The 15124-nt window shown below is 40.1% G+C and overlaps 1 protein-coding gene across 2 annotated transcripts in view; it reads left to right on the plus strand.

Moving 5' to 3' along the window:
• Window positions 1-572: 572 nt before the first annotated feature.
• The window catches only part of RPF2 (ribosome production factor 2 homolog), a 33876-nt gene continuing 19324 nt past the window's right edge, over window positions 573-15124 (plus strand). For both annotated transcript variants that reach the window (XM_007451576.1, XM_007451575.1), the window contains exons 1-6: window positions 573-597; window positions 2580-2712; window positions 3659-3696; window positions 5644-5683; window positions 10396-10477; window positions 11146-11222. In XM_007451576.1, coding sequence (XP_007451638.1) covers window positions 575-597; window positions 2580-2712; window positions 3659-3696; window positions 5644-5683; window positions 10396-10477; window positions 11146-11222 — 393 coding nt within the window. In that variant the 5' untranslated portion in view covers window positions 573-574. The remainder of the gene's footprint in view (window positions 598-2579; window positions 2713-3658; window positions 3697-5643; window positions 5684-10395; window positions 10478-11145; window positions 11223-15124) is intronic.

A 15124-nucleotide genomic window follows, 5' to 3' on the forward strand; every position in this document is an offset into this window, starting at 1 on the left:
CTTTTGCAGAGCTGGGAGCAAAGGGGGCAAAAGCAGGGTACTGCGCATGCCCCCTGCAACCAACACCACCAAATGCATGAGCAAACCACCTAAGCTACCCCTCCAGCCCACCCCTGGACACACCCTACCCTCACCCCATATAAGGAACCAGCTCACCTGCGCCCCACCCCCTACCTTCGGGAACTAGCAAGGGAACCTGTTACTTGGTTTTGCTCCTTCCTGCAGCCACAGAAGCCCCCCAAAAGCCTTGTCTGAATTTCTTGACTGGCCTCTTACCAATTTCTATTGATTGGGGAAGGCCGAGAACCCTGGTCTATCACACACAGCTGTGTACATCAAGCTCCAAGAGGAGCCTGTTGATTTCCGGAAAAGAGCCAAGACAAACACCTGTAACCAAGGAAACAGAGCGCTATTTCATCCCAAACGGCCGCCAGCGCCTCCAAGCCTCCACGTCGGCGGTGGTGCCAGGAAGTGAGGTCACGCCCAAGTTCCTGTTCCGCCTCGGTCAAGGCGCTGCTGTATCTCCTGTAACCCTGCGGTACACGTGCGTGCGCCAGGTGGGCGCTGCGGTAGCATGGACGCTTTGGATCGAGTTGTGTAAGTGCAGTGGATTCTTTCCCCGGGTAACGTTGGGGAGAAGGGCCTCTGTAGCGGGACGGAGGAGTAGCGCCTCTGCCTCCCGCTCCTCCTGGCCGCCCACGCTCCTTCCTCACACCCGTTACCACTCCGTGCGGGATGTATCCACTAGTTTGTGTCTCCGTCTGTTGGGGCGGCCTGCAGGGAGACGGAGAGCAGGGAAGGCCGTGTGTGGGAGCCGCGGCGTGGAGGTGGCACCGAGACGTTGGCCGCTTTTATCCTAGACAATAAGAAGTGTCTCGGCTTCCGCAGAAGTGAGAGGAAGGTGAGAGAGGTGTTCTGGGCACAGAACACCTGAGTGAGGTGCTCTGAGCACAGGCCTGGGAATGTGACAGATTTAGGTGACAGTCCGGGCCCGTCCACTTAAAGCTATGTGACTGGGCCATTTAGTCTCCCTAAGTCTCAGTTTACTCCGTAAAATAGCGTTCATAATAGTCGTACTTCATAGAACTGTGAGGAATATTTGCGAGAATATATGTAAAGGCTTTGCGGCAGCACGTAGAGATGCTCATTAGCTTTTTTTCTCTTTCCCATACTTGTACACTTCTCTGAGTTATCCTTGGGTAATGTCTGCTTTATATTAGTCCAGAAAATGTTTATCGATCTCATAAATAGTTCTGCTGTTATTTGCTATGGGTTTTCTAAGTTTTACCTGGGTTAACATGTAATCAAAAGGACAAATTATTCTTTTGGTCATTAAATCAGCGATTTTTGCACATGTGCTGAATATTCCTCTGCAGTTGCGGGGACCGCAAAAATGAGTAAGACTAGTTTACTGTCTCATTATGGGACAAACAGCTAATAAAACGTACAAGGTGTTATTTGGATTAGTTGCTGGTTAGTCAGAAGTAATAAAGCACATGGAATATAGAACATATAGTACTTTTATTGGGTTATAGACACACTAAATCTCTCTTCGTTTGACTTAAAAAGTACTGTGTATCTTTATCAACCAGTAAATGATTAGAAGCTTTAAATGTGCTTGACATTTTATCTGGTGAATTTTTAAAATCTGCATGGTAAAGTAAGTTTGTGCATATTCTGTTTTGCTTTTACTTCACGAAGTGTCCGTGGGACCGGAAGGAGGGAGGGTCATAGTTATTTAAGAGAAGAGGAATTATTTCAGTAGATGGCAGAGAACTGTTGGAAAATCAAGATTCTCACTGTAGTGTAAGCAGAGGTGAACAGAGTGTATAAAAGCATTCTATCCCTGCTGTCACATCATACAATCAGAATAACGGATTTGTTTTCCTTTCATATCTTGCAGAGTGATTGGTCTAGGTTAGTTTTTTTTTAAATGCCTTTTGTATTTATTTTTTAATTTTTTGGCTGCATTGGGTCTTCGTTGCTGCGTGCGGGCTTTCTCTAGTTGTGGCGAGCGGGGGCTACTCTTCGTTGCAGTGCGCGGGCTTCTTATTGCAGTGGCTTCTCTTAGTTGCAGAGCACAGGCTCTAGGTGTGCAGGCTTCAGTAGTTGTGGCACGTGGGCTCAGTAGTTGTGGATCGTGGGCGCTAGAACACATGCTCAGGAGTTGTGGCGCACGGGCTTAGTTGCTCCGCAGCATGTGGGATCTTCCTGGACCAGGGCTCAAACCCGTGTCCCCTGCATTGGCAGGCGGATTCTTAACCACTGTGCCACCAGGGAAGTTCTATCTCTTTTTTTAAATAAAAGGTTTAGAAAACAGTAATAAAAGAATGCTGGGAATATAAAAATGGGAGTCTTTTTAAAGACCATATCTAATAAAATTAACACTTATTTAACAGTAATAGCTGAATATCTTTTACTAATATTACTAAAAAGTGAGATTTTGTTTAGTGGTGGAATCCTAACTGATAAATGTCATGTAATGTCCTGTTGATTTTTAAGAATTTGCACATAAGTCATGGTTTTGTAATATGAGGAACATGTTTTAAGTTGTTATGAATTGTGATTTTTCCAAATAGAAAGCCCAAAACAAAAAGAGCCAAGAGATTCCTTGAGAAAAGAGAACCGAAGCTCAGTGAAAATATTAAAAATGCTATGCTGATTAAAGGAGGCAATGCAAGTTCAACAGTGACACAAGTACTTAGAGATGTGGTACGTATATATATACTTACTTTTTAAATGGTGTTGAAATCATTTTAGGAAATTTTTAGTGTACTAGTTGGACTGCCTGAGAAATAATAGATAAATTTGGCTTGTCTTAAGAAATGCTAGCCTTAGAGAAAAGCTAACGTCTCACCAAGGCACTGACTACTGGTTTTCCTTACAGCAGCTAGTCCCCTTAGTAAATTTCACCTAATTCCAATTACTAGCATTTGATTTACTCACATTTCAGGAACATATCTAATTTGTAAAACGAGGTAACTGCATATTACTATCTGTTCTTTCAACAATACCAACTACTGTGCTAGGTGCTAGGGATTAATAGTTACATAAAACACAGTCTTTCCCTTCAGTGAGCTTAGTGAGGAAGACAGACAAGTAAAAGTTAACAGCATTGTGAATGAAGTGCTGTGCTGGAGCTGCACACAGGATAGGATGGGAGGCTGAGTTAAAATCCCACGGGGGTTGCCACACACAGGACGGGCTTCCTAGAGATGACACTTAAGCATCATTTTGAAGGAGGAGTTGGAACAAGAAGGAGAAAAGGAAGCGGAAGAGAAGGGCTTCCAAGGCTGAGGAAAAAGCTTGTGCAAAAGGGCGTGTTAATGAGCATGATGCATTTGGGGAACTGCAGATAATTGGGGATGGCTAAAGGAGAGTGGGCTAGATGAAGCTAGAATTTAAGGAAATGAAGGGAATCATTTAAATTGGATAGAATATTGAAAGGGCATAGAAATTTTTAATTAGGAAACTCCCAGCTAAGAATATTAAGCTTGTGTTGCAAGTTATAAGTGATCAAAAGGGAGCCATGCAGAAGATAGCAGAATAGGATTCAGGGACCAGGATAATCTTGTATAATGACTGTTATAATGCTTGATTTTTACCTCTGCTTTTCAGAATGTGCTTTGTTTTGAAAGCTATAAATTATGTTTTACAGTATGCATTGAAGAAACCATATGGAGTTCTGTATAAAAAGTAAGTCATGATTTCTTTTATTTCACTTATTAAATTATATTGTTTCATTATAAAAGTAACAACCAACCACTTTATGGGAGATTTAGAAAAATATTTTGGTTAAAAAATACTACAGTTCCTTACATACATAGCTATGAGTATTTTATTTTTATTTAATTAATTTATTTTAAAATATTTATTTATTTGGCTGCGCTGGGCCTTTGGTTGCGGCGTGCGGGATCTAGTTCCCTGACTAGGGATCGAACCCTGACCCCCTGCATTGGGAGCATGGAGTCTTAACTGCTGGACCACCAAGGAAGTCCTGCTATGAGTATTTTAAAATTTGTTTGTTTCCTGTCTGTGTTTTCATTTGTACTGAATATTCTTACAGAGTTGTAATCATAGCATTATGTATTATTTTTAAATAGTGATAGACTTACAGAAAAGTTACAAAAATAGTAGAGTTCCCATATACCCTCTCCCAGCATCTCTTAATATTATAATTTCCATAACCATAATACAGTTAGCAAAAGTAAGAAATGAACATTGGTACAATAATGTTAATTAAATCACAGGCTTGATTTGGTTTGCACCAGTTTTTCCTTTTTCTTTTTTTATAAATTTTTTTTATTTATTTATTTTTGTCTGTGTTGGGTCTTTGTTGCTGCTTTCTCTAGTTGCAGTGAGCAGGGGCTACCCGTTGCCGTGCGTGGGCTTCTCATTACGGTGGCTTCTCTCATTGTGGAGCACGGGCTCTAGGCGCATGGGTTTCAGTAGTTGCGGCATGCAGGCTCAGTAGTTGTGGCTCATGGGCTCTAGAGCACAGGCTCAGTAGTTGTGGCACACGGGCTTAGTTGCTCCGTGGCATGTGGGATCTTTCCGGACCAGGGCTCAAACCCATGTACCCTGCATTGGCCCGCGTACCGCAAAAAAAGAAAAAAAAAAAGAACACTTGGGGCTTCCCTGGTGGCACAGTGGTTAAGAATCCGCCTGCCAATGCAGGGGACATGGGTTCGAGCCCTGGTCCGGGAGGATCCCACATTCCACATGCCACAGAGCAGCTGGGCCCGTGTGCCACAGCTACTCTGGAGCCTGCACTCTGGAGCCTGTGAGCCACAACTACTGAGCCTACACGCCAGAGCTACTGAAGCCTGCACACCTAGAGCCCATGCTCTGCAACAAGAAAAGCCACCGCAATGAGAAGCCTGTGCACTGCAACGAAGAGTAGCCCCTGCTCACTGCAACTAGAGAAAGCCGGGGAAAGCAACGAAGACCCAACGCAGCCAAAAATAAATAAAATAAGTAAAAAAAAAAAAACAAAAAAACACTTGAATCCAATCATATCACTGTCTTGCCTAAAACCCCCCAGTGCTTCCTGTTATTCTTTTAATAACTTACGTTCCTTACCTTGATGAACAAGGCCCTACATATTCTGGGCCAAGTCTACATCTTTGACCTCATACCCCACCGTTAACCCTTTGTTCACTAAGCTCCGGTGACATTTGTCGTCTGTTTCTTGAATAGTCTAAGCTTGTTTCCATCTCAGAATCTTTTTTTATTCTGTTTCCTTTTCCTGGAATACTCTTAACCTCAAAACTTTTCCATGGCTAACTCCTCATTTATCAGGTCTCAGCTCAAATAATCATTTTGCATTCTTCACACTAACACAGTGCCCTATTTTATTTTTGTCACAACAGATATTACTTTTTGAAATTGTTCATTTTTCCTCTAGAATGTAAGCTCCGTGAAAGCAAGGATCTTGTTTGACATGGTATTATGGTATCCCTAGCTCCTAGAACAGTGCCTGGCACATAATAGGCATTAAATAAATATTTGAATGAATAAATATTCTTCTAGCTTCTTTTTTTTAATCATCTGAATATAAAATTATCTTTACTTAATATTTATTGTTATGGGTGAATTACTTATTAAGATTATTAAAATTAGGGTAACTTTTTTTAATATTAGGAAAAATATTACAAGACCATTTGAGGATCAGACATCATTGGTAAGTAGAATCTTTCTGATTTAAGAAGGCATATAAGTGATTATTCAAACTAATTCATTTAATTTAACAGTACTCCTAATTTATGATTTTGAATTAGAAATCATCCTATGTGAGGGAATTTTGATGCAGAATGCAGCGGAAATAAGACTTATACTTTCAAAAAGATGCCTATAGAGCTTACATTTCACTGAATGTTATGTATTCACTGCTTGCAATTATATTGATAGAATTTTTAAAAATTGAATTACATTTTAAGTGCATAATTATGGATTGTCAAAAGGAAGCTTGTTATGGATCTATTTTTATAGAGCAAGTTCGATTTAAAAAAATTTTACTTTTCTTTTTTTGAGTGTTTTAAGAACAAGAAACACTACCCAAATGATTACTAACAATTGTCAGTTGCTTTACTGGAGTTAATCAAATTCCCGTTTGAGTGTATTGGCAATCAAAACTAAATGAAAGTCTAGTGAATGAAATCAGAAGATAAAAGGTGGTATATAATAAATGGGGAATGATGAGTGGACTTTGAGTATGTGATGATATTTGTTTCTTACTAAAGAAAATCTTAAGGGAATACGTGGATTAAACTATTTAAGTTGACCTAAAAAGAATCAGAACATGATTATGTTCTCTTGACAGGATCGCCATTGCTTGTTCTTTTAGTTAGTGAATTTAAAAGAAAAATTTTTTGAAAAGAATCTCAATAACTAATTAGAAAACTGAAATTGAGCGTCTTATCCTAATTTGGCAACTAACTGCAGTGAAAATTATATTAAGAAAATATTGTCAAAATAAATAGTTTTTTTTAATAAAATTGCTTTTATCATAGTCTTGGGTTTTTCACCATCATTTTTGAAGAGATCATGAAAGTAAAAATGGAGGGTCTAACCCAGAAATCTCTCTCTTCCACACGTGACTTATCCAGGGCTGATTTTGTTTTGTGACACCATGGTGTTTTCAGTTGAGTGACCACTTTGTAGAAGTGTTATGTGGTAGAATCTGTAGCATTCTGTACTTTTTTTTCAATCCAGTGTCAATATGACAGCTTTTCTTATACTTAAAATTGTGGCATTTCCGTTCTTTGATCTCCCACTTCCAGAGACAGGAGATATTTCATTGGCTGTAATAAATCTCAGACCACTAGAGCTCAAAATGGCTGTGGAAACAGTGATCATGTTGGAAATTTGGTTGAATTCCTCCTCCTGACTGCCCATCCCCCAATAGCACATTTCTTACACTGTAATCTTGGAACTGTGCTTTAGCACAAGAGTTAGCAAATATACCTCCTGTGGGCTAAATCCCAGTTTCTGTGAGGACCACAAGCTAAGAATGGTTTTTTTTTTTTTTTTTTTTTTTTAAGAATGGTTTTTACATTAAAAAAAAATTTTTTTTTTACACCATATAAAAAGTCTAAAATATATACTATCTAGTCTTTTGAAGATAATTTGTCTACTCTTGCTGTAGAATTTTAACAAAAACCGGACTTTATGGAGAAGGATGACAGGTGAGTACTATATATATGTGAAAGGTAGTTTATGGAAAGCTTTGGGGTGTTAATATGAGAATGTAAAAAAAAATTTTTTTAAGAAAGGATTTTCATTGATATGGACATTTAAAAAACATTTCTGAGCACCTGCTTTGTGCCAGACACAGTGTAAGTTGCTTTCCCATATGACGTGTCATGTGGCCCTTGCAGATTTTTTCAGGAAGTGTTATTGTCTTTGATTTACACATGATAAAACTAATTCTCAGAAAGGCTGACCAGATCCCATAGCAAGTGGCAAAGCCAGAATTCTTGGACTTTCTGACTCTGTATCCTCTACATAGGGAGTGGATAGGCACGTAGGTAGTTGTTTGTTCCTATTTGCTTCTGCTTAAACACTGGAATGAATGATAACCAAACGAGGGGCCCATACCTCAGGGGGTCTTGCACTCAATAAAGAAAAGTTGAGGACTGTGGTTGCTTCGAATGTTCTTTAACATTTTTGTCATTAATTTAGGAAGCTTTTCCAACTATGCTAGAACTAGACAAGAACACATTCAATCTAATTTTTGTGCTAAGATTGGGAATCTCAATAAACTGAATCAAAGTATGTAGGATATAAAGTATAGGCACTAGTGTAGAAGGAGGTGTCCAGGATTGAAACCCCATAATTGTGTTTCCATCCCTCTCAAATCTGTAATAGAAGTCAATTTTTTTTTTTTTTTTTTTTTTTTGGGGTTGGGCGAGCCTCACACTGCTGTGGCCTCTCCTCTCTCCCATTGCGGAGCACAGGCTGCGGACGCGCAGGCTCAGCGGCCATGGCTCATGGGCCCAGCCACTCTGCGGCATGTGGGATCTTCCCGGACCGGGGCACAAACCCATGTCCCCTGCATTGGCAGGCGGACTCTCAACCACTGCGCCACCAGGGAAGCCCAGAAGTCAATATTTTTGAGAGCCAGATGGAGGAGATATCTCTTAACTGGTAGGAACATCGTAGATCTGTCAGTCAGTCCTGGCTTGGTACATAAAATGGAACTAGTCACAGCTGGGATGGTGTGGAGACTCTAGGGCAAGATTCCTGTGTGGATGAAGTTTGCAGTGAAAAGTAGGTATATGCATTGTAAACTCATGAGTACAGTTATAAACATCCAAAGGAACCATATTGATTAATTCATGTAAGTCCCCAGTATATTCGTGTGTGTCCTTTTGTTTTTGCGGTACGTGGGCCTCTCACTGTTGTGGCCTCTCCCGTTGTGGAGCACAGGCTGCGGACGCGCAGGCTCAGCGGCCATGGCTCAAGGGCCCAGCCGCTCCGCGGCATGTGGGATCTTCCCAGACTGGGGCACGAACCTGCATCCCCTGCATCGGCAGGCGGACTCTCAACTACTGCACCACCAGGGAAGCCCCGTGTGTGTCCTTTGAGTGAAGGCATTTGTTCAGCAAATGGAAAACTTGGTGTGCTATTCCAAAATAACTGCATAGCTGGAAATAAAGGGCCTTTAAAAATTTATTAACCTAGTAGTTTTCATATATTTTTAGTCTTAAACTTACATCTTTTCCCTAGATACCCCAAATCAGAAAATTTGAAGTAAAAAGCTACAAATAAAGTCCTTTTTCTTTGTTTATTCCTATCTAGTTCATTAAGTCGTCTTTAATTTCCACTGAAAAAAACTGATGTACATTTTGTTTTTAGTTCAGAGGTACAATTCTTTTTCTTTTTTTTAAATTGAAGTATAGTTGATTTACAATGTTGTGTTAGTTTCTGGTGTACAGCAAAGTGAGTCAGTTATATGTATATTCATTTTCATATTCTTTTCCATTGTGATTTATTATAGGATATTGAATACAGTTCTTTGTGCTATACAATAGGACCTTGTTGTTTATTTTTCTAGTAACATGTTAAGAAAGACCCAAAGGAACTTCTTGGCCAACCCAATATATATAGTAGATTGTATCTGCTAATCCCAACTCCTAATTTATCCCTTCCCCACCCTCTTTCTCCTTTGGTAACCATAAATTTGTTTTCTGTGCCTGTGAGTCTGTTTGTGTTTTGTAAATAAGTTCATTTGTTCCATATATAACATACATAACACATATAACACATATATATCATATGATAAGTGATATATTTTGTCTTTTTCTGTGTGACTTCACTTAGTATGATAATCTGTACGTCCATCCATGTTGCTGCAAATAGCATGATTTCATTCTTTTTTATGGCTGGGGAGTGTTCCTTAGTATAGGTATGTATCACATCTTTTTTTTTTTTTTTTTTTGTGGTACTCGGGCCTCTCACTGTTGTGGCCTCTCCCATTGCGGAGCACAGGCTCCGGACGCACAGGCTCAGCAGCCATGGCTCACGGGCCCAGCTGCTCCACAGCATGTGGGATCTTCCCAGACTGGGGCATGAACCTGTGTCCCCTGCATTGGCAGGTGGACTCTCAACCACTGCGCCACCAGGGAAGCCCTCACATCTTTTTTATTCATTCATCTGTTGATGGACCTTTAAGTTGCTTCCATGTCTTGGCTATTGTAAACAGGGCTGCAGTGAACATTGGGGTGCATTTGAGTTATAGTTTTATCTGGGTATATGCCCAGGAGTGGGATTGCTGGTTCATATGGCAACCCTATTTTTTATTTTTTAAGGAACCTCCATACTGTTTTCCATAGTGGCTGCACTAAGATTCCCACCAACAGTGTAGGTAGGAGGGTTCCCTTTTCTCCACACCCTCTCCAGCATTTGTTACTTGTAGACTTTTTAATGATGGCCATTCTGACTGATGTGAGGTGGTATCTTATTGTAGTTTTAATTTGCGTTTCTCTAATAGTGATGTTGAGCATCTTCTCATGTGCCTCTTGGCCATTTGTTTGTCTTCTTTGGAGAAATGTCTATTTAGGTCTTCTGCCCATTGTTTGATCAGGTTGGTTTTTTTGTTATTGACTTGTATGAGCTGTTTATATGTTTTGGAAATTAAGCCCTTGTCAGTCTCGTTGTTTGCAAATATTTTCTTGAAGTCCGTAGGTTGTCTTTTTGTTTTATTTATGTTGATCAGTTCTAGTAGTTTTTGTGTGGAGCCTTTAGGGTTTTCTATATATAGTATCGTATCATCTGCGTATGACAGTTTTACCTCTTCCTTTACAATTTGGATACCTTTTATTTCAAAGAGGTACAATTCTTAAGGTTCTTACATTTATGCATTGATTGAAGGAGATTTCTTTGGTTTTACAGGAATTTTTTTCAAAGAAGTCAGATTGTTCTTTATTCATGTTTGGCTCCCATAATAAGAAGCGGCCAAATAATCTAGTAATAGGTAAATATCATTTACTTTTTAATACTTTTATTTTATAGACTCAGTTCTGTGACTCAGATTAATTGATGGTATTGAGGATTCAGGAGTAGCCAGTTAGCACTAAACTAGTTTTTTATTTTCCTTGTGAGTGTGAATAAAATTTATTTTTACCTACCAGTCTTCAGGTAAAGAAGGGGCATGTAAATATCACCCTACCTCAAGTTGTGGAAGTTTTTCAAATATAAAACATATATCCTAAATCAGTATTAGAGTTAGAAAAAAAAAAGTAGCATACTTACACACACAAATTAACCCTTCCCTAATAAATACCTGTATAATGAATACGTTTGAAAATAAACCCTTGCCCTGTATTGTATATTGAGGCTTGGACTGACATGCTCACTGGCTTAGCAAAAGCCCTTTACCCTCTGTGGGCCTTTATTTATTCTTCTGTAAAGTAAGGGAGTTTGGCTAAGTGATCTTTTAAGATCCTTTCCAGGTCCAAAGTTGCAACAGTACATTCTAGGTAGAGTTGAAAATTTAAGAAAGAAGAGACATTTTTGGGAGGTTTAAGGAGAAAGAAAAGAGGCAGATATTCGGACATTTTGAACACGCAGATAAGTAGGTGAATATAAGGCAGCTGTTTGGGAAAAAATAAATGGTTAAAAGAAAATGTATTTTCCTTCTAGGTCGTATGTATGACTACCACGTGCTGGATATGATTGAAGTAGGTATCGAGAAGTTTGTCTCCCTTAAAGATATTAAGGTAAGATACTGATCATAAAAATAAGCATTTTATAACGTTGCTCTTGGGCAATAGTGACATCTTGTGGTGAAGAGTAAAGATACAGTTTTGTAACTTAAATAAGAAAGAACTTTGGCTTTATTCTAGTGTGCTCTAAACTAAAAAGCACAATTTCATTTTACCTTTAAAAAGAGGGAGATGTTTACAGCGTATAACACATATGTAGGCAGTTAGACTTAGAGTCGTTACTAACTCTTGTCTAGGCCCGTAGTTGAGATGCTCTCCTCGCTCTCTGAATTATCACAGCACCCATTTTATGTAACCTCAGAAATACCACAATTTTCTTTCTTTCTTTCTTTTTTCCTTCCCTCCTTCCTTCCTTCCTTCCTTCCTTCCTTCCTTCCTTCCTCTTTCTTTCTTTCCTCCTTCCTTCCGTAACCTCAGAAATACCACAATTTTCTTTCTTTCTTTATTTCTTCCTTCCTTTCTTCTTTCTTTCTTAATTGTATTTATTTATTTATTTATGGCCGTGTTGGGTCTTCATTGCTGCACACAGGCTTTCTCTAATTGCAGCGAGCAGGGGTTCTGCTTTTCATTGCAGTGCACGGCTTCTCATTGCGGTGGCTTCTCTTGTTGTGGAGCACGAGCTCTAGGTGCGCGAGCTTCAGTAGTTGTGGCATGTGGGCTCAGTAGTTGTGGCTCACAGGCTCTAGAGCGCAGGCTCAGTAGTTGTGGTGCATGGGCTTAGTTGCTCCATGGCATGTGGGATCCTCCCGGACCAGGGCTCGAACCCATATCCCGTGAATTGGCAGGCGGATTCTTAACCATTGCACCACCAGGGAAGTCCCCACAGTTTTCAAAGTGAGCCCTGTTTTAAACCTAGGAAGCTTTGGCTGATCCTACAGTATTTTGGCTGCTGGGAACCAAATTGCTAGCTCACTTTTCCCCTTGAGGACTTACATCTTTGTGTCTCATTTGTTTGAATGGGATTATGAAACAGAAAGGCAAGATCCAGTTCCTGGATCCAAATTGGGCTTCTGCTCCCTCAAGACCTCTGCTCCTGGCTTAATCTAGTCAATCAAATACATTATTTCACTTAAGACCTCTTAGCTACCCTCTAAGGCTGAAATTATTTTCCCTGTTATATAGATTTGGTGACTAAGGCCCAGAGGAGCTCCACTGGTGACCTGGAGTTATACATACAGTAAATGGTATAACGAAGATTAGGACTGAAGGGCTTTGAAAGAAAGAATATTGAAGTTTGTAATGGAAAGTTACATAATTGTTCTCAGTCTGTGTGTCTTTGTATAGTTGAAAGAATTATAGCAAATATATAATCACTCCTTTTCCCAGCCTCCCCTAAGAAGAGGACATGCCTTCTAGGTTTCCTGTGTGTTTGAAAAAAAGGCTCTTACCAGATCCCTACTTGGTCAGCTATACCACCTTCCTCAGGTACAGGGCAGAACAGTGAGATTGGATTTGGAGGCAGAACACTTGGGTTTGAGGCCTTTCTTGGTCAGTTAGATAGCATTTGTGACCTGACAGTCAGTTACTTCCCTGACCCACAATTGCAATCAAGTATTAAACAGGTATAACAACATCAAATGAGATAATATATGTGAAAATGCTTATCAATGAATTTAATATATTGAAAGGTATTTTGAAAACTGTATAAACTGTGATGCTTTATTATGGATGCCATCATTTTATTACAGTTTATTACAGGTTGTTTTTGGGGCTGTGTGTGAATCCCTGGAGATGAGCAGTACCAATGCTCTTAGCATGGTTACCAGTTAGTGGGTGTGAGCACTGGCTGATGCCTGCATGCCAACCCCTCTGCTCTTTCCACTTCCCTTCCAAAGCAAAGAAATACCCTGTCACTGTGCAGCTTCTAAACTGAACCACAAAATCAGTATCGTTTGGCAGGCGTATTCTTAACAAGAACCATTTAAATTGAGTACCAGATCTTGTGGCTGTGTCGTGCGCGTGAGCCCCGTAGGGCTAGGGAGGCACCAGCTGCCGCGCAGGGAGGAGGCTGAGGCCGCAGCTTGAGGGAGGCCCCGGCCCCTCTGCACCTGTGTATGGCAGAGCTGGTGTGAGACCAAGAGACAATCCTTCCTAGCCGCCGGGATTATCAAGAGTTTTGGCCGGAACTTTGAGCACACGCTGAAATAGTGAGGAGCCAGGTGAAAAGCACAGATGATGGTGCTGAAACGGATTAATAAGGAGCTTAGTGATTTGGCCCGTGACCCTCCAGCACAATGTTTTGCAGGTCCAGTTGGGGATGATATGTTTCATTGGCAAGCCACAATTATGGGACCTAATGACAGCCCATATCAAGGCAGTGTATTCCTTTTGACAGTTCATTTTCCTACAGACTATCCCTTCAAACCACCTAAGGTTGCATTTACAAGAATTTATCATCCAAATATTAACAGTAATGGCAGCATTTGTCTCGATATTCTAAGATCACAGTGTTCTCCTGCTTTAACTATTTCTTTTTTTTATTATTATTATTATTTTTATTTTTATTTTTTTTGCGGTACACGGGCCTCTCACTGCTGTGGCCTCTCCTGTTGCGGAGCACAGGCTCCGGATGCGCAGGCTCAGCGGCCATGGCTCACGGGCCCAGCCGCTCCGCGGCATATGGGATCTTCCAGGACCAAGGCACGAACCTGTGTCCCCTGCATCGGCAGGTGGACTCTTAACCACTGCGCCACCAGGGAAGCCCGCTTTAACTATTTCTAAAGTTCTTTTATCCATTTATTCACTGCTATGTGATCCAAACCCACATGACCCTCTAGTGCCAGAGATTGCACGGATCTATGAAACAGAGATAAGTACAACAGAATATCTCGGGAATAGACTCAGAAGTATGCCATGTGATGCTACCTTAAAGTCGGAATAACCTGCATCATAGCTGGAATAAACTAAATTACTGTTCCTTTTTTGATTTTCTTATCCGGCTGCTCCCCTATCAGACCTCATCTTTTTTAATTTTATTTTTTGTTTACCTCCCTCCATTCATTCACATGCTCATCTGAGAAGACTTAAGTCCTTCCAGCTTTGGACAATAACTGCTTTTAGAAACTGTAAAGTAGTTACAAGAGAACAGTTGCCCAAGATTCAGAATTTTTTAAAAAATGGAGCATGTGTATTATGTGGCCAGTGTCTTCACTCTAACTTGGTTATGAGACTAAAACCATTCCTCACTGCTCTAACATGCTGAAGAATCATCTGAGGGGGAGGGAGATGGATGCTGAGTTATCACATCAAAGGAAGCAGCATTATTCTAGCAGCATCCATTCATGTGTAAGCCTTCCACTGTTAGAGATTTGAGGTTACATGATATACTTTATGCTCGTAACTGACGTGGCTGGAAAATTGGTATTGAATTTATAGCATCAGCAGGACAGAAAATGTGATGTATTTTATGCATGTCAATAAAGGAATGACCTGTTCTTGTTCTACAGAGAATGGGAATTGGAAGTCAAACACTCTTTGTATTCCAAAATAGGGTCTCAAACATTTTGTAATTTTCATTTAAATTATTAGGAGGCTTGGAGCTATTAGTTAATCTATCTTCCAGTACACTGTTTAATATAGCACTGAATAAATGATGCAAGTTGTCAATGGATGAGTGATCAACTAATAGCTCTGCTAGTAATTGATTTATTTTTCTTCAATAAAGTTGCATAAACCAATGAGTTAGCTGCCTGCATTAATCAGTATGAGAACAATCTTTTGTAAATGCAAAGCTGTTTTTTGTATATACTGTTGGGATTTGCTTCATTGTTTGACATCAAATGATGATGTAAAGTTCTAGAGAGTGAATATTTTGCCATGTTCAGTTAAAAGTGTGCAGTCTGTTACAGGTTGACACATTGACCTGATTTATGCAGAATTAATAAGCTATTCAGATA

Source organism: Lipotes vexillifer, unplaced genomic scaffold (genome assembly GCF_000442215.2).
Source record: "Lipotes vexillifer unplaced genomic scaffold, Lipotes_vexillifer_v1.1 scaffold721, whole genome shotgun sequence".
NCBI classification, from domain to species: domain Eukaryota; kingdom Metazoa; phylum Chordata; class Mammalia; order Artiodactyla; family Lipotidae; genus Lipotes; species Lipotes vexillifer.